At 37.3% G+C, this 22,763-nt stretch overlaps 1 protein-coding gene across 1 annotated transcript; it reads right to left on the reverse strand.

Moving 5' to 3' along the window:
• Positions 1-2,531: 2,531 nt before the first annotated feature.
• Positions 2,532-22,717, reverse strand: MYA2 (myosin 2). The gene is made up of 39 exons (XM_089161749.1): positions 22,114-22,717; positions 20,419-20,547; positions 19,950-20,093; positions 19,585-19,730; positions 19,338-19,494; positions 19,128-19,186; positions 18,881-19,040; positions 17,566-17,715; positions 17,332-17,468; positions 17,111-17,257; positions 16,873-16,974; positions 15,026-15,083; positions 14,820-14,921; positions 13,801-13,838; positions 13,566-13,692; positions 13,282-13,452; positions 13,069-13,200; positions 12,875-12,984; positions 12,717-12,777; positions 11,481-11,658; positions 11,167-11,372; positions 10,737-10,856; positions 10,123-10,221; positions 7,757-7,969; positions 7,510-7,649; positions 7,125-7,239; positions 6,974-7,018; positions 6,794-6,877; positions 6,503-6,673; positions 5,622-5,765; positions 5,310-5,498; positions 4,874-5,005; positions 4,678-4,748; positions 4,481-4,580; positions 3,637-3,693; positions 3,465-3,521; positions 3,296-3,376; positions 3,115-3,197; positions 2,532-3,034 (listed from the first exon to the last, which is right to left on the reverse strand). Exons 1-39 carry the CDS (start codon positions 22,114-22,116, stop codon positions 2,920-2,922), a joined length of 4,533 nt encoding a protein of 1,510 aa, XP_089017875.1. The 5' UTR covers positions 22,117-22,717; the 3' UTR covers positions 2,532-2,919.
• Between the last annotated feature and the right edge of the window lie 46 nt (positions 22,718-22,763).

Consider the following 22,763-nt stretch of genomic DNA (forward strand, 5'->3'; position numbering starts at 1 on the left):
AGGTTTGACGAATGAGGATTGAGTGGGATGGTCCAGTATGGGTCACTGTAAGAGTTCATTGCTTCATGGTCCCTCATCATCATCAAGTGAGAGATATCTTCAGTTCTAATGTAATGATAGATACAGTTATAGTCCATGTGAACCCGTGGGCTATTGCAAAATAAAAGCTAGGTTTTTGCTTCACAGAGAGGCACAAGATGAAGTTGGCTTCTTTAGGTTTCTGTCAGTTCTACTCATTAAAATGGTGATTCCTCCAGTTAGAAAAGCAGAAAAGAAGATAGATAATATTGGCTTGTTCATCAATCCTAAGATATATTGACGAATCCATTGTTGTCTTTCCCTGAAATGCATGATTGGGTCTTGAAATAGATGGATTAGACACTTTGGAGTTACTCCATTTGTTATTGCTTTTTGAGTTTAGTTCTTTCTGCTGGCCCTATATGTCCATATCAGTCCATTAATTTCGATGAATGTGAGAGACCAGTTATACGACTATTATTAATAGGGAAAGGGATATCTTAACGGTCAGGAACTATATGTAATCAACACATAGCAAAGTTCTTTTTGTTAGCCATAGTTGAAAGACATTGAAGGTTCACCACACCATCCTAGGGTTCAGAACCACCCACAGGATTTTAGCATCTACAGACTGAACAATCATGGGACCTTGATCGCCAGGAAGATGTACTAATTATGGTTGTGGCCTTGTGGGGTAGTGCGACCTTAATTTCCATTGCTGTTTTGGTTGTTTGGTGACCTAAAGCTGTAAAAAGAAGGTTTAAGGGACCAAATTTAACAATGAAGGAGCTGTTGATTGTTGCTTGCATTGCTGAAAATACCATTTTCATTCTTCTTGAAACAGATCATTATGAACACTTGCACCCATTTACTGGACTTGCTGCATTCAGAAATACTCGGAACCAAGGGAAAGCATTAACCCTAACCCTAAACATGAAGCTGAACAAAGAAAAAAAGAAGCGTTATAGCTACAGTTACCTGCCGTCGTGTGATTGAGAATGCAGGTTCTCTTCCTAAACAAATTACTCTTCACATGGCTAAAAACAACTCCTCATGCATGCTTAACCAACAACTAATCAACGACATCTCCAGAAATTAATCACTAAGAAGGATATGTACCTACACTGGTCTACTGGTACTGCTGGCATCATGGTCCCAATTCCAGAAACATTGGCTTATGTTTCTCACCAACCAGCTTCATATCTACATATTTGGAAAACTCCCAGCCAGAAGATCTATATTCACGAACATGACTATAAAGCCACAAAAGCTTGGCAGGTTGTGAAGAATCAATCACCTACTCATCATGCTTGTTCGATAGTCAAATAAATTTTCTCCCTAAATAATTGTAAACAAGGTAAACCAACAAAGCCCATTAACACCATTGTTTCCCTGCCGACACTAAAAACACTAAACACCCAAGATCAGGCCAGTTGCTCTTTGATTACTTGGTTTCAACCACCAACACCACCACCTCGAAAGAATCTTGAATGTCATCAAACATATCATCTGATCTTCTGCTGACAAATGACATGGGACTGTTTCTTATATGCATCTCCCCAAAAAGATTGCACAATCATCTGAACCTTCCGAGAATTGTACATGACAACTTTGTTCAAGTGTTGCAGAGAGGACCAACCAAAAACCTCGTTAGAGACTTAACTAGACATAGCTCCTCTAGTATATTAAGACACCAATTACCTAAAGTTCAGCCTTTTGAGAAGCATATGTACAACAATGTGTACCTTGAATGATATTAGTAGAAAAGGGCTTTGTGAATAGTTTAAACTTGGTTGTCGTTCCAGGAGTTAACAGAGACAATTTTGAGGATTCTCCTGCAGGTATTGATACTGAACCAGCAGGTTTCAGTTATATATGAGCCACCCGTCCTATCAAACAGACCTAAGCCATTTAAAAATTTGGATGCCATAAGCAAACAAGCAAGGTTTAAAATATCCCACGATTCCATACAATACTAGCCAATACATATCCATATTTGACCAAACCGATATAATACATCTTAATATGTTTCTCCATTGAATTACACTCAAATACATTAACCAGAGCAATACAATACTCGATAGTCAATACAACACGATAGGTCTCTTAAAATCACTTGGTTGATACGATACTCAATACTGAATACCGAATACCGATACATGTTAAATATTCATGGGAAGCGACGATATACAAGACAGCAAAGAGAGAAAAGTCATTACAATTCAACTTTACCCCCCCAAAAAAAAAAAACAAAAATTATAATTCAACTGATAATATAATTTTCCTGTTGAAAGTTCAAAAAGAGCAAGTAATGAAAATTGCTTCTACAATAATCACTTCACTCAAAATATCAATTCAGGTTTGTTTACAAGGAGTGCACAACAATCAATCACCAACGAATTTCCCTGATAAATGTTTTCACCTATTTTCTTGTTGCTTTGCCTTTATACAATTAAAATTGGGAGGGGTAAGAAGGAATATCTCCTCCCAGAAACAACAATATGCTTGCTTGCTTTCTCACCTTCCTATAAAGAATGCTGGCCATGGGGACTCAAAAATAACATAAAAAGAAGAATACAGAAACTTACCCCAGAAATAAAAGGAAATGGAGATGTGCAGTTGACCAAAATGAAAACCCATCACTGCCCCTCTAGCTATACTGAATTACCCTAGGAAACTTTACAAAATTTAAATGGTAAAAATAATAATTTTACAACCAGGGGATGGATGTGGAGAAAAATATGATTATAGGAAAACATGTAGGAGACGGATTTACATCACATGAAGGCATGAAGCAGAGGACTGGAGGCTGCTGTCTAAACCCCTCGGATATTTGTCCTCGCCTTTGTCTACCTGGGCAGCATCATTTGGAACATAGGAGAAAATGACCAACGCTCAGCCTCACTCATGTAAAAATTGGAAGGCTGGGTTTTCTAGAAGTTCTTCTGCAGGTTTTGCATCCAAGAAATCCTTCTCTTGCAAAGAGTTTGACAAGTCATCAACAGAGAAGGGAATACTGCATCCGTAGGAGCATGCATCAGTAGGAGTACGTGGTGCAATATTTTAACAACAATAAAAGAATGGGACAATTTTCACCTTGAGTTATCATCCAACAAAAAGGAATTGCTAACTGCATTGTTAGAATCCTCTGTCATAAGTACCCTCATACTAGAAATGACCTGGGGGAAAATTATAGTTGCAATTCAGAATCAGAAAGCATTTGACTAGAAAATGCACTATGATCCTTAAGAAGAGTATTCTGCACTTTTGGACTTACATTAGGAGACACAGTGCTAGTGTTATATCTGTCATCCCAGTATAGTGAACAAATTCTGTAAAGCTGCTGGACGCTCAAAATCTGAAGACAAGAAGCAATCAACAATTCAACAGCAATGTCGACACAGTTGAGGGAAGACCAAAAAAGAAAGTACCAGAGAGAGACTTACAGGGCAGAGGTCATTGGTAATTTCATCATATGAAATTCTGGGCTTTTGGTGTATAACCTGTACAATTCACCAGAAAGAGATGCCAAGTCATATCATATAGCAGGCAGTTCAAACATTAAAAAGTATAAGATTCACAAATGATGATGGAGCAAATAACAAGGCATATACACACCAAAAAACCAACAGCTTGACGTATGTGCCTAAGTTCATCCCAAGATGAGCCTGCATACTGCAATGGAAAGAATTCTCAGACATAAACAAATAAAACAATTCAAATCACCTAATTATCTTTTCAACTAAACAGGGTTGGGTACATGGATCCATATCTCAATCAGCTACACTCATAGTGCGAACTTGGTTTTAAATATTATGGAAATCTGGTTCAGCTTTCAAATTAATTATCAAAATTCTCTCTTAATTTTTTAAGATTTTTCTGGGAGGGTTGCAGGGGAGAGAGGGGGAGCAGGGGGAGACTGCAAATTGCAAAAACCATTCAAGTTTATAAAAGACACGCACATGACAAATTTTCCCTAGTTAAGATTAAATTTCAGTGTGTAAATTCATTTACTGCAAAAATAAAAAGAACAATAACAAGTGGATAAAATGAAAGATAGCATCAGCAAAAATTCTGGACAAGAGTCAAAACTACAATGCCAAAATGTTTAGATATTTAGGGTTTAGGGTTTAGATATTTATCATTAATAAAAAGAATTAGATATTTTAAAATAATTTAACTTTTGGAAACAAAACTGATATTGTTACAATTGTACCAAAGGCATATGCCAATTGTTTCCTTGGTCATCAACCCTTCATGAGAAGAGAAAGGAAACCATGTCAAAAGACTCCTCCGGAATCAATACAAGGAGATAGTGCAAGGCTGAGGTCAGCTTTTTGTAGTTTGATACCTAGAATCAAATTTAGGTTCTCAAAGATTTTCTGACCATAACATACTCGCAAAAACTGCTAATTCTAAAACATGGCCTGGAAGCTTCACCAATTGTCTGCATGGAAAGTACCTCTTCTTTTGCTTGGCAACACCATAACTCCAATTCAGCTAACCCAGCTTTCACATACTCCCCGTTACTGAAGGTACAACACTCCCGTCGTAGTAGAAGACTGCAGCAACATAAGCCCACATTAATATGTCAGCGTTTTAGCTTACAAAAAAAATATATTTTCAAAAAAAAGAAACTCAGATAGACCAACTATGTACCTGTTAAAGAGCTGTACATTGATATATGAAAAAACTTGGGTATAGATCTTCTGGACAAGGACAGAAGGCACCTGCAAGAATGAAATGCATAAAATTTCTATGCTCATGAAAATAATATAATATATCCCACACATAGTATATATAACCTGCTTGGGCCAGGGGAGAGGGAGGATCAGGAGGGACAGAAATGACATACAAAGTTCTCTTTCAGTATACTAAGAAGCGAATTGAGGGTCTCAATGATGCTCTGCCAGTGATTTGATGGAGAGTTATTGCTCAGTGACCGCCCAGATGACCTCAGCACATTTCCCCTCGACGTTCGGGGTGCCTGAATTTCATGTTAGCACATAACAACTATCGTAAGTCTAAGACATTTCCATTACTCAAATATTCATTTGGCCCTTCGCACCCAAATGACAAATTATCACATAAAAAACGGAAGAGACTAAGGAGCACATGGACTTCATAGACAGAACTCCCACAATCACCAGACTCTCAAGATTCTAACAAGTGACATGAATTCAATATTCAAAAACCAACAAGTATGTAGATCAAAATCCCAAAGATCAGTCCCTAGTCACAGTCATCAACTCCAATTGACTACTCAGACATCACTTGGAAGTTCATTGTACCTGGATACAGAGAGAAAGCAGTGATGATAGATCCTTCTTTACATTGTCTCTAATAATTCCATATATCTTCTCCACATATGCTGTGAGCTGTTGCTTGAAAAGTAATGCTGGATATTTGGCCTCAACATGTCGTACAACATCCAATCTACCTACATTAAGGTTGGCAGAAGATGGGGACGAGCGGAATCCCTGAGAAAAATCAACATCACATTCTGTTAGACATGGATAATGTGCTCCAGTAATTTGCATCACTGGGTAAAATTCAACAAGAGTCACCAAGTAAAAAATTAGAAGCATCTTATTAGTTATTACTTGGGTCATCCTCCCAAATAATGATGTAGCAGGGGGAGGTTTCCGGCGTGGAGAACCAGCAGCTTTCAGACTTCGTTGAAGCAAGAACAACAGGCTGGAAGTATTTGAAAGCCAATAAGCCATGTGCTCATTGTTATCCTGATTCTGTAACCCCAAAAAAAAAATTCAAGAGAATTAAAGATGGAAGACCACCTACTAAGCCTGCCAATGAAATTTTGAAAAACAGAAGAAAGAAAATAGAAAATTCTATGATTCATAAATGCCAAAAGTATGACAAATTAGAGATCAAACTTTCGGCAGGAAACCCGGGGGGTGGGAGGAGCAGAGATTGGTGTTAGACAGATCCAGGCACAGTTCGATAGCAGATAGATGAGAATTCAGCTTAGATAAAAGTAAAAAGAAAAACACATCCTAACATTAATCAAGAATAAAAAAACCTAAAAATACAATTTACAACGGGCAACTTCTTTTAATCATCATCAGTACTTGCACCCAAGAAATAAATATTAAACACTCCTTGGACCTCTGCATGACACTATCTTATATGTATTTTGCCAGAATATGGTCTTTCCTGTTTCTTTATCATTTCAAAGACGTATCAAAATAGAATAGCAATTGAACAGAACCAATCCTTCGCATACATATTTATTAATTATCTTTAGGTACGGCCAAGTACTCCCAAGTCATTCATGTTAAAGACATAAATGTGGTAAGCAGTTAAAGACTGAGGAAAAAGAACACAGGGAGGAAAAAATTTGTTTTTTGGCGGAGGTTGGAAGGTGGCAGAGATTTGAACTCAACAGAAGAGACATTTGGCTACACCCCAAGCACCTAATAATATCATGAGCCTTCCATCAACAGAATAATGGATACCAAAGTACCTCGATTTCAGAACCTATCATCTGAATAAGACGATCAAAGACACTGGTCCTTTCAGCTTCAAAAGATTTCCAGTGAAGTAGACATTTATATATAGTAAATGCAGCAACTGGCTTCCCATGACTATATCCAAGATCTTGCATGACACATTTGATAAGAGAATCAACACTCTCCTGCATTAAAAAGGTAAAACACCAAAGGTCAGCAAGAATCCACTTAGTTATATAAAGAAGAAAGAGCAACACAAACAATCATGAAAGAGTATGAAGTCTATTTCAATTCAAGTTACAGACATGCTGTCTTTCAATATTGAATTTCCTCAACTTGTTGTCAGACTCAATTCCCAACTTGTTAACGGGCGTTGCACTTATTAATTCCTGCAGCAAAAACTTGTATCATGACGACTAACATTTGGCACAAAAAAATTGGACCCAAACCAAAAGACTGATAAAAAGATTCAGTTTGCCAATTACATTTGCTTTATTCTCTTCACTCTCATGATGACCATTTTCCAAATTCTGCAAGTACAACATTGAGGTGAAAAAAATTACTTTTAGTACCCACCCCCCCCCCCCCAAAAAAAAAAAAAAAAAAAAGAAGGAAAAAGATGGAGAAGAAGATTACCTTTGCTGGAGGAATTGCTAAATGCTCCGACATCTTTTTTACAGGTGTATTAAACAAGGACTGCTGTCGAAGAATTTGATCTTCATTTTCCAAGTCGGTAAACTTTTCTTCAAGCCTGCAACAATAATGAGGGACGAAGAATCTATTAACACCAAATAAAAAATTGAATATAATCAGAAACTACATATCCATTTCAAACATTAAAATACATGTTAATGTCCCTAAGCACTAGAGAAAAATTGTATTATTGACCACCCATATAGATAGAGAGCAAACAATTTGATCTCCACTTTTCTCCAGTTTTAGTTCAAGTCTAATAGACACGCTCAAAGATTAATCCAAGCCCAAGTAGAATCCAACAAAATAACTTAGCAACTAAAACAACCTTTGCATTGCAGTCTTCAAATTAATAATCGTCGATTCCGCATCCAATGCCTGCTTTAACCTTTCTTCACTAAGCTTGTTTGCTTCTTCATATTTTTTCTCTGTCACATCAATCTTCTTTTCTAATGTACTCACTAATACCTGCAATTAGAGAAAAGCAAATAAAGGTGAACATCAATACACATAAATAAACTCACTCCAAAGTCTGCTCTAGTGAAAAAAAAAAAAGCATCATCATGCAACACTACCTTGAGTTTCTCATTTTCTTTGGTAAGCCTTTCCACCAAGGCATCATCAACAACTGGGACCTCCTTGATGACAGGGGCTTGCTCTGCAGCACTTTTAGCAGCCTCACGCTCTTTCAAAAGTTCCGCCTTAGTTTCTTTAAACTGGAGTTGCATCTCTTCAAAAGCAGATTGAAGTTTCTTATTTTCTAATGTCTTAGCTTCCTCCAAGTCAGCCTAGAAAACACACAACAAATGCACAAACTATTAGTTAAAAAAAATTTAAAATTACTTATTCCAACATTTAACTTTAGTCAAGTAAGTAGAGTTTAAATTGCAGGGAGAATGTGAAGAATGTGGTAGATGGGTATGTAACAAATAGGAAATATTTTTCTGTGTTTTCAATTTTCCTCTTTTTGGGAGGCTGGGAATGTTAATGAACTTAGAAAAACCTACAAGTGATCATGAACTCCAAAGGACCATAAAAGTTGGATGCTAGTTGTTATACAAAATTAACCACCTATATCAGTGTATCATATTTAGTTAGAATTACCCTGGCCATTTGTGGAGACCAGACCAAGAAAACTTTAGTTCTAGCCAAACCCCCATCCTTATAATTTGGTATTGTTGTTTGGTTGCCCAACTGCATATGAGGACTTAATGATGAGAAGTAACTGCAATTGATATACAGCAATTTAGGGTTAAGTTTTCAAGAAAGAGATGACAATTAGAGTAATGTGAAAATTCTAGGTAAAACTCGAACTGTTCGTTGGTAGCGTATTGGGAATAATTGGTCAAATGTTTAGGTAACTCTGATGGTTGGTTTGGTCTGGATGAAATTAGGGATTCCACAGTATCAGTTGAGATGAGGTTACGGTTTTACTGAACAGAATGGGCTGAGCTTTGCCACGAGTCCTCCAACAGGATAGGGGAATCATCGATCCAAATTTGGGGTTTCGTGACTGGTTGGATAGATCTAGACAGGAATTGGGTGTTGTGGAAATTGAAAACAAAAGGAGGAAAAGTCAGGGTTTGGTAGCAGACTAAAAGAAAAATGATGGGGTTGGGCATGTTGTAACTCACTGTTGTTGCAGTAGAATCTTGCCAGCGGCTTGTTAAATGGTAAAACTAGAATAAGAACCAGAACTTGACCAATTACTTGTTCAAAATCTTCGAACAAGTTGAAGGTGAGCTTTAATTCAAACCTCCATAGGTTCAAACTGTCAATGAGTCAAATTGGATCAGACACCAACCTAATCAACAAACTCGCACTGCAAGGTGTTGATTGGCATCGAACACCAAAAACACCCACCTTGATCAAAGCACAAGACAGAATCTTCATTTGAGAAGAAGCGAGAGCAGCAAAAAACTATTCATTATTTTGAAAAAGAATCAGCTTTCAATAATCAATACTTCCTCAATTATGGTTTATGTAAAAAATTCAAACATAGACTCTCAAAGTCCCACCCTAAAGAGAAAAGGCCTAACCTAAACTTTCACCTATTGGGGTAACTTAAACTGACAAGGACACTGAAAGACTCAAAAGGAAGTCCTAATCCAGCTCTATTAACCATTTAAAAGAAAAATCATTAAAAAAGTTCATTCCCTAAGCCAAAAGGGAATATCCTAAAACAATTTAAATAAAACCACAGCTTCAAAGCAGCAAAACCAGTCCATTAAAATATAAAAATTTATAAAGTATGGGAAATACAACTCTGATCCCGTATGGAATCAACTTACCCCTACTTTACCCCCTTACAGCAGACCTATTACATAAATACCATTGGGACAATGACCAACACGTATAGAAGCCAACCCCAGAGTTATTACTAACAAAACAAACTGGTTAAGGTATGAACTGGAATATAAACATATGGGGATAATTGGATAACAAGAACGGAGAGAGAAGATTCTTGGTCAATGTAAATGTTAATATTTTAACGATAGGGATGGGGAAATTCACAATATATTTATTGCAGCCAGCATCTCACCCCTGATTGTAACAAAATGCGAACAAGAGATGCTATTGCATTTTAACCAGAATCATCAAAAACACACACACACACACTCATCTAAAAGACACCAGGGAGAAGGCGGATCAAGAATTTCCATGGATACTGGGGGAAATCACCACTCAAAGACTAAAGATTAACAAGAACCAGCCAACACTCAACAGGACCATATTCACAGAACATGACTTGAAAACCAATGGATAACCAATATATCACTTTGCTATTGCGATGATTGGAGATAAACAATGCAACATTGTAACAAAATATGTCTCTTTCCTTGAAAGGAATCACTTATGATAATCAAGAACTTACAGCAACGGAAGAGGATAACAAATAAATGAGTTAACAAATCATAGTGTTCTTGATTAAGAAACATACCCTCATGCGCTTCTCAAGTTGTAACCGCCACGTCAGTTCTTCAACTTGCTTTTCCAACTTATTCTTGGCAGCTTGCAGAGCACCAGTTTCCCTTGCCGCCTGCAGACAAAAACATGATAAATCAGATACAAAATACCAAGTAAAAAGCCAGGATAAGAACACAACATTTTGACTTCAACAGGCCACAAGTTTCTAAAATCAAGTGGTAACATTTACAGGAAGGAGAAATTCGCAATCAGACAGCATTTCCATAAAGTAATAAGTGATGATCTTTTCATTTATTTACTATTTTATTTTATTCTATTTCTCTTTTGAAGGAGAGTTTTAACTATTCTCAATATCAGTGTCGCCCCTCTGAAACTGGCATGCCATTTTTTAAGCCCTAAAAACACTTGAGAGTGAAGTACCCAACGTGAACATGTAAATTCTTTATCCTGCAGTCTAGTCTGGACAACTAAAATGACAATTTATCATATTTGAAGCCAAAAACTGGTCAGGGAGATATGCCTAATTTGTTTAAGTCAGCAAATTCACGGTGAATATGGAAACAACAGCCCATACACCTTCAGAAGATAAACTGTAAAGGAAAGAATATAAAGGGACAAGAAAGTCACCATTTTAAGCTTCTTTAGTTCTCTCCGAGCAACCTTTCCTCTCCAAGCACATTGAGTGGTTATGGAAGCTTTCTTTAACCTCATATAGTGAAGATGAGCTAAGTATTGCCGGCATCGACTCTGGAATGAAAAAGATAATATGTTAACAAGAATTCAGGATCAGTGCAATAACATTAAGAAATGGAAACCTCTGATGTAACACATAAGGCAAGTATAACAGGATCAAACGAGCTGCAAAATATTATAGTTGTCAAGGCACCCAAGTTCCTTCATCAACATGGATGTCTTGGTAACCTGGGCGGTCACGTCGGTCACTTTGTAGGTGTTGCCTGGCTTTTGAAACCACTCCAAACTCTTCGGTTGCCTAGACACCATGACAGCTACACCAGATACTACACATGTATGATGCATTCAACAAAAACTGGTTTACCTGGATGATAATCGCTGCCTTATTCTGTCGTCGAAGACGAAGGTCGTCACGAGCAACCATCCCACGAATACCAGTTTGAATTGAAATAGCGGACAAACGAAATGCCTGGTAATCTTTCCTGGCAAGATGCATGCGCAAATTTTTCTGGATCCTTGTACAAGCAGCTTTTCTCCGCATGTTCTCATAAAGTCGTCGGGCAAGTACCCCTACAAACCATGCATGTCTTTTAGGGATGAAAGGGACAAATAATGGAGACAACAAATTCCAATGAAAGATGCATTGATCTATTAATACACATATACTATTTGGCAGACCTCTGCATGCAGCCTGCATCTGTCTGACTGACCGCCGCAACACAATGAAGCTTTTCCTTGCTAAGTAAGATCGGAGTTTCCTCTGGATAATGCTTGCAGATCTTCCTAAAACCTCAACCCTACGGGCATCTAGCAAGGGCATCTGGCCAGCCCTAAGAAACACCTTTGTCTTGCCAATCTGCAACAAACCAAATCAGTCAACGATTCAACTTCCCAAGAACTATAGAAGAAGTATATATACCAGCAAGGTTTAAAGTATTGGTATCGAGTATCATATTGTCAGGTGATTTTAAGAGACATATCGAGTGCAATTCAATGGATAGACGTATCGAGATGTATCATAACAGTTTGGTCAAACACACATAAGACACACACACACACACACACATATGCAAGTATATTTGCAGCATGGAAGTTTATTTTCCATTGACCATGTAGTGCATTTAAGTTGATAAAAAAGCAATATCCTATCCCTTTTCCTCTCTTATTGTTTACTCGTTAAATAAATTACCAGTTGAAAGAAACAACAGGCATATCAATGGAAGAGATAGCCAGCAGAAAGCACCTGAAATCTGAGAAATGAAAAGCAAGTGAAATAAATGCCACTGATAAGGAACATGCATCCTATGACTCTAGCTGTGTAAGGGAAAACTGAATTATATTTAAAGAGTGAGACTGATATAACCTCTTGGATGTCATATCAAACACTTCTACTTTAGTAATTTGAATCCAACGAACTGATAAATCATTTGTTGCTGTTGATATAAGAAATGTAGTTCCAAGTAATTCTGCACCTCATTGAAACGTAGTGGTGAACTGAGAAATTGCAACCATCTTTTTGTTGCTCGTTGTCTTCTTCTTAAAAGGCGTTCAAGTTGGATGAAATGGAATTTTAACAAATAATTTGAAAATGACTTACTGCTCTGTCATTCTCACGAGCAGTCACTCTTCCATTAGTTCAGAGCCTAACTTATGAAATGGGAAGATTTTACCCTTGTTGGAAATGTATGTTATGCCAACAGGACATCAACGGTAAGGTCAAAATTTCTTTTCCACCAAATTTTGTTACAAGTAAGACTTTCCATTTAAATAAGCAGTCATGATTACGTCTAATAAGCTACAGAGTTAACTGAACAATTGCCTGAGCAGATTCATGAAGAGAAACATAGCCTAAACTAATTACATTGAAGAAAAAAAGTAAGTATCTCCATCTAAATTAATATTAATTGACATTACCTGGTATCCTTGAAGGTCCACCTTCTCCAGCAGCTTCCTTGTAGCAGTAATCTCATCAGAGCTACCATGAAATCAATTGAAAGCAGAGTCAACACCTTTTTAGCAAAAACATGGTTATCCATACTTGCCACAAATATTAAAAAGACCAAAGCAGTTACCTGCCATCTAAAACCTGTGGAGCAAGGATTCCATAACGACTTAGAAACTCAAAGAATGTTCTTCTAGTAGGATATCCAGCACAACTTATTCTAATTGCTTCCATGACTCCCTGAAAAAAGGAAATGCAGAAAATGTTTGTTGTTGGCACCAAAAAGGTCAAAACCAACCAAAGGTGAAAAAGTAGGAGTCTTACCCCACATCGAAGTTGTTGTAGAACATTATTGTTCTCAAAAATTGCTGGCTTCAAAAGGTTGTTGGGTTTTACACAGCGAATATAGTGTGGCTCAGTTGCACTCAGAGTTTCAAGCAAAGATTGCAGTTGCGTCTGAATAAATAAAAAATTCAATAACTCCAGAGTCCCATCAAGCAAACATGAACACGAAGACTAGTTACCATATTATCATACCTTAAACCGTGCACCAATTGATGAGAACTTTGATGATTTGGATGACTCCTCAGCCAAAGGTGGGAACAAACCTGACACAAAAGAGCATTTCGAAGCACTCATAAGTGCTTGATGCTCAGCAACAACATAATCTTTGTTTTTGTCCAGAAACCACTCTGTTTGATAAGTGACCTGAAAAAAATAAGGGAAATCAGCAACCACAGAAGAATTCACCTTTTCATCTTGTATGTGCAATGCCATGACACATATCAACTAAAAGCAGCAGAATGAATGCAGATACTTACATCACCAGCATAATGACAAATGGTAAAATCAGACTTGGCCAGTTTTGGCTTGCTGAAGCGCTTATGGTTTTTGAATGTCTGGTACAGCTTTTGGGCAAATGTTTCATGTGTTGATCTTGGAAACATACTGCAAATTATAACATTAAAAACCTCAAACGGTATAACTTTAATTGCAAAAAAAAATTAACATATAAAAGAACTAGGGGAAAAACAATGATTCAATGATTAAACATACCAAGCCTCATCCAGAAGAGCAATTATGCCACCAGGTTTCTGAAAGTCATAAAAAGGAATTATTAGAAAGCTGAAACCTAAATAAATAACTAATTGCATTGTTAAAACCATTAACCACTACAATAAAAGCTAATACATATTATTAGCTAAGAACCTTACCCAATCCGGATCAAATTCATGCACAATGACATGGCATAATACATTATGGAGTATACAAAACGGAACATATATTTTCTTGACAATCAGAGACACCACAAAAGAATGATCTTATGCAATGCATTTACAAATTACAAATACCTACAAAAGCAGATACCTTTCCCTTGTCCTGCATCATTATATTTTATTAAGTTCACCAAATATCCCAATTGACAAAATCTTCAGCAACTTCTTTGAACAAGTTTTGAAATACAAAAAAAACTACTGAGAAGAAAATTTTAGGGGGATCCAAGGGAAGCCTCCCGGGGGGGGGGGGAGGATACATAACATATATCCTTCGAATATTTGCAAGGAAAAAGTGTCCAACTATCTCATTCTTGGGTCAAATGACAGTGATGTCTTCATGAAGGTAATTAGAGAGTTTTGAAGGATGGGCTACCAATTTATATTTTCAGCTCAAGTTTACTTGCATAACTGAATAAACATAATGCGGATAAGCAACCTAAGGGCTTATTTTGGTGAGAATAAGCTCGCATGGGGTTATGACGTGTTGAGCTTTGATCCAGGCAAAACCTTCTGGACAACTTAACCAAAATGCTTGAATGAAAAGCACTTGAAAGTTGAAACCAAGACAAAAGCATGTAATAACAAAAAAATAAATCTTACACATAAAGAAAGTTAATTTACTTTTTCTTGGACTAACTTTCTAAATTAAATCACTCAATAGTTCCAGTGGATTTTCGTTTATTTATCTTAAAATAATCATTCATTATCCTTTTTTGCCCTAAGCTAAACTAAAATGTACAACCCCAGATGACTGCTGATGCAAATTAAAAGAGACAGGAGAGACAGGAAAACATAAACCTTTTCAATGAGATCCAGAATATCCTGATTGTCTATGAACTCTATATAACTCCAATCTATTTCCTCTTTTGTGTATTCTTCTTGCTCCATTTTAAAAACATGCTGTCAAAGAAACACATAAAAGATATATCTAGATCAATTCATGCTTACAGAGAAAAAAATTACCAAGAAAATGATTAAAGAAAGGAAAACATCTATATAAAAACCTGGTTGAAATGTTGCTGTAGTTTCTCATTTGTCAAATTGATACAGAACTGTTCAAAGCTGCAAAGTACCAACCATTTGCTTGAGAGATTAATAAGCAATCAACTTTGCCAGACTTCACAGTCGAAATACACACAATCCACCTGTGAATCTATTCATTCTCCAACAAGCAACATAGAGCACCTTATATAGGCACAAATGAGCAGCAATATCAGGCTAATTTATAAATGGTTCAAGAGAGCACCTCCCCCCCCCCCCCAAAAAAAAAAAAACACTTCCCGAGTCAAGAGACTGGTGGTGATCTGGAGGAACTCTGTGGATTGGTCCAAAGTCTGAAAACATTTTGGAATCCAGAAAGAGATGAAAAGGATCCAATTTTGGTAGCATAGTTGTCACAGTATCTGAGGCATTAGAGAGTATCCAAAATCAAGTCAACACCTTGACAACCAAGCTAGAAGAATACTTCAGGTTTTTGTACTTATTATATTGGGATTGACATGTATTATATTTTCTGTGTAGGTAAAGTAAGAGATAGCTTCATAGGATTTAGTTTCCTAATTGTTTTGAGTTTCCGAACTAGAATAGGCTTCTTATTTTATTTATATGAGTGTTCAACCATAAGAATTTAGACTTGAAGAATGAATTGAGTTGGTTATCATGATGAAGCTTTGACCTCCCCCCCCCCTCTCTTTCCCCTGGGAGATCCTTCTTATTGTCTTCCTTTCTCCCTTTTTCTCCTTGCTGCTCCAAATAGTAGTCCTTTTCTATTCTATTTTTTTTTCTGTCCTTACATTACCCTTCCTGATTCTATCGAATATCTGACCAGGAACAACTTGTCAGTTGTCAGGACTCTTCAGATAACAATTTGTCTGGCCTGAAATTCTGGAATATTCAGTCCCTAGGATTCTTTCCCAAAATTTGTTTATATTGGTTTACAAACTGGTATCCATTATTCTGCCTGAATCCATTTCACAACTTTTGAAGAATCTCCAGCTTCTAGTTCATGGATTTGTCAGCTAGAATCAATAGAGCAATGAGATTTTGACCCCTCTCTGAAATCTGAAGTTGATACAAACCTATTTGGTACAGATTGACACCTATGCTACATTGGTTCATTGCTGGTAGCTTCTTGGTATCATGGGAAGGAATACAAATTGGTTTTATTTCTTTCAATGTAACTATAATTCTTTCGTTTCCTAAAGTAGCCTCTCTTTTCCTTTAATTTTTGTTCCTAGCTTTGTTTCGTTCTAGCAATAAGAATACCCTTGTTCTTTAATTGTAAATACTACCAAGTCCATCCTGACTACTTTATTGCCCCTCTAAGAATTTATTTTACTTACAGAATTGTCATCGTTATTTGTCTACTGCACTCTTAGGTGGGCCTGTGATGAACCCAAACAGGGTATTGTGACACTGGAATTGCAGCAGGTGGACTGCAGTCAGTCCCATCTTAAAGCATCTCCACATGAGGTTCCCCCTCTCTAGCTGAAGACCACATCTTCAAGTAGGCACTTCGAATTTCTACCATCAGACATGCTGATGTCCCCTAATTTAACGAATGGATAAGATTAAGAAACTCACAATGCCACAAAGTCACACCCCACAATATTCAAAAAGTATTAACCCAACAACAGATAATTACCAAGAGAAACAGATGTAGACCAAGATATTGTTTTACTGATAGAACCTCAACACCCCCATTGGATCAAAAGGAAATGGCATCATGAGAGAACCCATAACAACAATCACAACATAATGCCCTTCGATCAAACAAAAAGGGTTTTTGCACAGCTCCGTGCAAAATATTGACCTCTGAACATGATCAATTAAAAGCATACCGGTTAAGCACCTGTTTGTCTTGAAACTCTCAAATCCATATATATCCAACACACCAATTAAGCACTTCGAATTTGGATCTTGACCAATTGAACTATTGATCTTATTCACGAGCCTGCATAAAATGAAAGACAATATGAGAAACAATATGAGATAAACAAAAACTGAAGAACTTATGTCTGAATGGAGTTAACTGTAATACTCCACTAAGGCACTAAGAATTACAACTCCTAGGAAGGATAGAAACCTACCAGTCAAATAATCTTGAGTACATGATTTTTGCCAAAGCATCTCTACTGAGAGTCGCCGAGAGTGGATCAAGGCATTTAGTTATAGTCTCATCACGAGTCACAATAACGCGTTTGCACAGGGAGTCTTCAAGAGCTTTTGCATCGCACCTGAACAACACTTGCAAATTAGTGCACATCCATGCATGTGATTTCAAATGAGTAGACATATTTAGTTCATATACATGAAAAGCTCTGCCGCGGTTCTAAGATGGAACCAAGATTTTTCATCTTTGGGCTCAGATGAATCAGTCTCTTCCCCCTTTCGAAATTCGACATTTCCCAAATGGAGGATTGCGGCTACAACTCGAAAAATGGCATCCTATGAAATAAAAAGGAAAATCAAACAGAAAATTTATTAGAGAAGTCAATATTTTAAGAAATAAAATCTGTCATCAGGCGACTATAAAAAATAGTACCTGCTCCTGTGAGCTGATTCCAACAACATCCATTGCCCTTCTAGTTGCAAGATACTCCTTTGCATCATCTACTCCATCCAACTCATAGCAGTTTGACTGATTCAGATAATGAAATGTTCTCTGGTTTCCCAATTTGAACCTCTCAACTTCCTATCCGCAGACAAAGGACACAAACAAAAGAGTAGATCTCAGAGTCAGAGCCCCAACTACAGAGACTGTTATCGATGCAGTCATCTTAAATTGCAGAAAACAGAAAGAAAGAAACATCCCTGTGAACTGAAGAAAAACTTAAGCTTCAGATGCAGCAACACAGAGCCTCCATGGGAAGCTTATTAAGTTTTATAACAGTACGCCAAAATAAACCCAGAATTGCACACCCAACAAGTTTTCAAACTCCAGAGTCCATAAAGAAATTTTACGCCAAGTCTGGTGCCAATGCAAGCACTCAAGTTACACAAGGAAGCTAGAGATTAAGTATACATATATGGTTCCCTTTGCTAGCAGTTCATGCTTTTAGCTCAATAGGGCATACACGATATTAGAGCAAGAAGGTGATCATGTAACCTCTGGATAGTGTATTAGAAGTCTTCTCCCAACCCCCCACCCAAAAAAAAGAAGAACATTTCTTCTTCCTAGGTGCCACATGATCTTAGCCTACACATGCTGATGGGAAAGAGGGGGGGGGGTACTAGTGTATGCATTTTCCCTGCCATTCCTTAACAGTTCGAACTTTTTGACCAGCATGATTAAGTTACATAGTTGTCAAGGTATCACCAAGGAGTCCACATCATGGAACAAAATCCCAGTCAAACCAACTAAAATATCTGACTGGTCTTGAATTTGGGTCTAGCCAATTTGGGTGTGGACTGAAAGAAACAGCGTCAAAAACCCAATGGCAAAACCTTGAAATGAGGCAGGTGTGTCTCAATTTCCAGAGTGACTGAAACCAAGTCCAAAACCAAGACCTTGATCCTTGGTCCAGCGCCTTGGTCCAGCGCCTTAGTCACCTAACCCCCCCCCCCCACAAAAAAAAAAGGGGTCACATAGATGCTGAGGCACCTGACAACTATGATTATAATTCACCAATACTAGAGTGTCAACAACCAGTGATGGTAAGGTAGCCTACAGTTTCTAAAACCCAAGTAGCATCTGTGGTTTATAAATCTCATTATCAAACATCAAATAAAATCAGCAGGCTTAAGTATCAATAAATAGCATAATATCAGGGCCACAAAAACAAGTGCCAAAACAAGAACCAAGAAGACCTGATATGTGTATCATGAGATACTGATAAAGGCATAACATAGACAGCTACCTCAGGTGGGGCAGAACAGATCATGTAGAAGCAGTGGTAATTTCTCTCAGGATCAGACACTTGACAAACACGTGATCGCTCAAGCAAGTAAGTTCTGATGGCAGCTCCAGAAATCCTCCCATCTTGGTCAAACTGAATCTCCACAAACTTGCCAAAACGGCTGCACTTTTCAACAATAAACCAAATTAGGACTACACTGAATAAATTTGCACCAAATAGAAAAAAATTCAATACAATGTCATCCAACCTTGAGTTATTGTTTCTCACAGTCTTTGCATTCCCAAATGCTTCAAGAACAGGATTTGACTGCCAAAAGGAGAAATTTAAGGAATGGAAAAATAGATCTCATCTGTAGTTTTTCATTGCTAACCATTTAGATATAAATAAGTCTCAAGGTGAAAAGAAAAAAAATTAAATATTAGATGCTATGGCTGATGTAAGAATATACGATCATTACCTCTAACACTTGTTGTTCCACAGTTCGGCCCTCAGAAACGGCTCTTCCTCCCATGTAAGCAAGATAGCGCATAAGCATCTTAGTGCTTTCAGTTTTACCAGCACCACTTTCTCCACTAACTAGAATTGATTGGCTAATACCCTCATTAATCATTTGTCTGCACAACAGTAATGTGCTTTCATTTTGGAGGAAATAGGAAATCTTTTGCACAAGTTATGCCAAATAAACGGCAAAGTGTGTAGAATACCTGTATGCAGCATCTGCAACAGCAAAAGGATGAGGACTTAGCTCGCCAAAAGCTGCCCCTTTATATTGTTCCATCATATGGCTGTCATATAAATGAGGTAACCTTCTAAACGGGTTCACAGCAATCAATATATTTCCTACATAAGTCTGGAATAATCATCATTAAATTAGCATCAATACCAGAGTTCAATCACAGACACACACAAAGGCCACTGAGAATGTTTGCCACCTATTAAAATGCCTCACGAAGAGTATGCACAATCCAAGATAACATTTATGAGAGGTGTTAAGAAACTCTTTTTGCTAAAATAAAACAACTGATCACTAACCAAATCCTTAATTCACCAACCCTCTGATGATACTTACATAAATTTCATTCATATCATATCTAGCTTTCAAATTGTCAAGCACTCCCGGTTCATGCAAGTATGCCAATTTCGTCATGTCATCTACACCACATGACGGAGCTTCCGCATCTTTAGGGTAGACATTGCATCTATTAACAACAACCTGAAATAAATAAAGCACCCGATTTAAATAAATATGGGTTATAAAGATGGTGCTTCTGGAACAAACAACTAATGTAACATGGAGAACTTTCAAGATTGAATTCCCATTAATTCACTAAAACCCAAACCAATGAACTGTTCATTGGTCCTTAACAATAACAAACTAAAGATGAAAGCATAGGCATATGATAAATACAGAAGGGAAATCAGCCCCTTCAAGCCTAACAAGATGCCTAACAAGATGAAGTCTACAATCATGGTACACAATCGTCGTTAATCTCAAATGGATTTCATGCAAAAACAGAGACCTCACTGAATGCACTCACCGTTTTGCCTGTCGTGCAGCTGACCTTAATATCTTCACCATTGACCTCCAAAACTTCACCATCTACCCAAGCTACATCAGGGTCAGCCACCCAAACAAAGGATCCCGCAACAATATTGACAGGAGCCGCCTGCAGCCAATGGAGTCAGAAGATTACTAGTCCATCCAAAAGAATCACATCTCTTAGAACAAACATAAAAAAACTTTCAACCAGAATACAAACAAGTGAACCTTCCTGTAAGCGTAATGATGTAAAAATATTGAATGTACAACCCTTACATTCAGAGAACCCAAGGGAGCTGTGAACTTACTAGAAGAGTAGACTACTGCAAATATTTTGCACTATTAAAAACGCAAGTATCCTGAAACACTAAGCATAAAGGATAGTCTTTTCATGATTCAACAACAGCCATCAATTAGACACATAAATCATTTAAGTTATTACTAATATATCCTTGGATTCAGATTGTTCCAGATTCTGTAACTAAAGCAAATTAACAGAATCCAGGTAAACAAAGGTTTCTTATGCTCTTGATGTCTAGTGCAAGTACTTGTAGAATGAACCAGTGTAAGGTGGATGTCCCTAAATGCAAAAGATAGATTGTCAATGTACCATCTGGAAGACAAAAGAATTAGAACTATTTAGTATTTATTGAAGTTGCAATCACTTCTCCCAAATTTCTCATCTTTCTTCATGGTATGCAATTGACGGCACAAGCAAGCAGGTGAAAATGGGTTTTAAAACCACATTCCATGTCAAACTCATTTAACTGGTTAAATATAACTGAGAAGTTTTCAATCAACCTAACCCCAAGCGAGTTGCTCTGTTGGCAAGGACCAAACACCTCACAAGGAAAAGGTCAAGAATTCAACGCTTAATGGGCCCAACTAACGCCCCCACCCCCCAAAGGAAAGTTTCATTCAACCTTGTTGAAAATAATTAATATCCACAATATAAACTGTAAAGCCAGTTGTTACATGCAGTCCAAAATGAAGCTAAGTATCAAACCCAACAAACATTATTTACATAAGGATATTAGAGATTACAAGAAACATCAAAGTCAATGATTAAGCACTGTCCACGCCAAGGAATCATCTTAGCCATTTAATTTTGACCAACACTTGGGCAATGGCGACCAAGATGTACTCTAAACCATACTGGGGATAAAGAATCTGATAGTAGGAAATCAATGAAGTCAGTAACCTGGTGATAGACTGCAGTAATTTCAGGTAACCATGTTGAGATTATAAAGAACTTCCAAGGTAATTATTTACCATGAAGAAAGACGACTAGTTAAACATTTTGTTTTCCTAATTACACACAAGTGTGATGTTTATTTTTCTTTTCAGTCTTCGTTTTCTCTTTCTGTTGATAAACAAGTTCTGCTAGTTTGAACGGTCACAAAGAACTTCATTGATGACAAGGTGATAGGTCAACTTCTCCAGCAGACTTCAAGTACATACACAAGGAATCTTGATGAACAGTAGATTTACTTGTTTGAAACAGCATTAAGTTAGGTACCCCATACCTTCCATTTCCATTAATCAGACTCAAAACAGAGCACAGATCCCAGAATCAGAGTCACAAATTCACCCCAAAAGCTCCTCTCAATTGTAAGCAAATCACAATAAACCAATGCAAGTGACAGAAAAATCTCAACAAAATTCTTTTTTTCAAAAAGTTGTAAATCCGTACCATTTCCACAGAGCTCGATCCGATCGGAAGTTCAGCTGCTTCTTGATCTACTCCAGGATTCCTTTGCCGAAGACAATCAAATGCCCCTCAAATGTTTATTCCTTTTCCCCAACACAGCTAAATGGCAGCACCAAGATCGAATCTGTACACACCCAAACCACTTTCTTTTCGCCCTAATCCCCTTGTGCTTCACCTTCTTCAATCCAACTACCCTTAATTTCTCTCCCTGTCGTCTCTCTTCTTCTCTTCTCTTCCCTTCAATTAATTAAAAATAAAAAATAAAAGAATCAAAAACATAAAAAGGATCTTCTTTTGCTTTCCAAGGGTTTAATGACAGCAAATAGCGGTGGTGAACTGAGGTAACGTCACATGTGAGTGTTGCAGAGACTTTTTCACAGAAACGGTGTATTTGTATCTTAGCTTTAGAAGAACATAACGTTTCAACCCTTGTTCACCTCAACCTTCACCTTCACCTTTCACCACTCCTATAACGGTGAAGAAGATGAAAAACAAAAACCTGCTCTACCTGCTTTCTCCAAAACCTTTTCAGTTTCTTTTTCTTTCCTTCTTCTTTCTTCCCGTGTTTGCTTAACTTCAAGAAGAAAGGAAAATGCAAACAAAACACGAATTACTTAATTTACTAAACTAAC

Source organism: Hakea prostrata, chromosome 7, assembly GCF_041222555.1.
Source record: "Hakea prostrata isolate BN-2017 chromosome 7, UWA_Hpros_2, whole genome shotgun sequence".
NCBI classification, from domain to species: Eukaryota; Viridiplantae; Streptophyta; class Magnoliopsida; order Proteales; family Proteaceae; genus Hakea; species Hakea prostrata.

Coding starts and splice junctions, on each gene's coding strand:
- MYA2 (XM_089161749.1), bottom strand. Junction 10,857..11,166: donor AGGCAGCGATTATCATCCAG/GTAAACCAGTTT, acceptor TTTTCATTCCAG/AGTCGATGCCGGCAATACTT. Junction 5,499..5,621: donor TATTTGGGAGGATGACCCAA/GTAATAACTAAT, acceptor GATTTTTCTCAG/GGATTCCGCTCGTCCCCATC.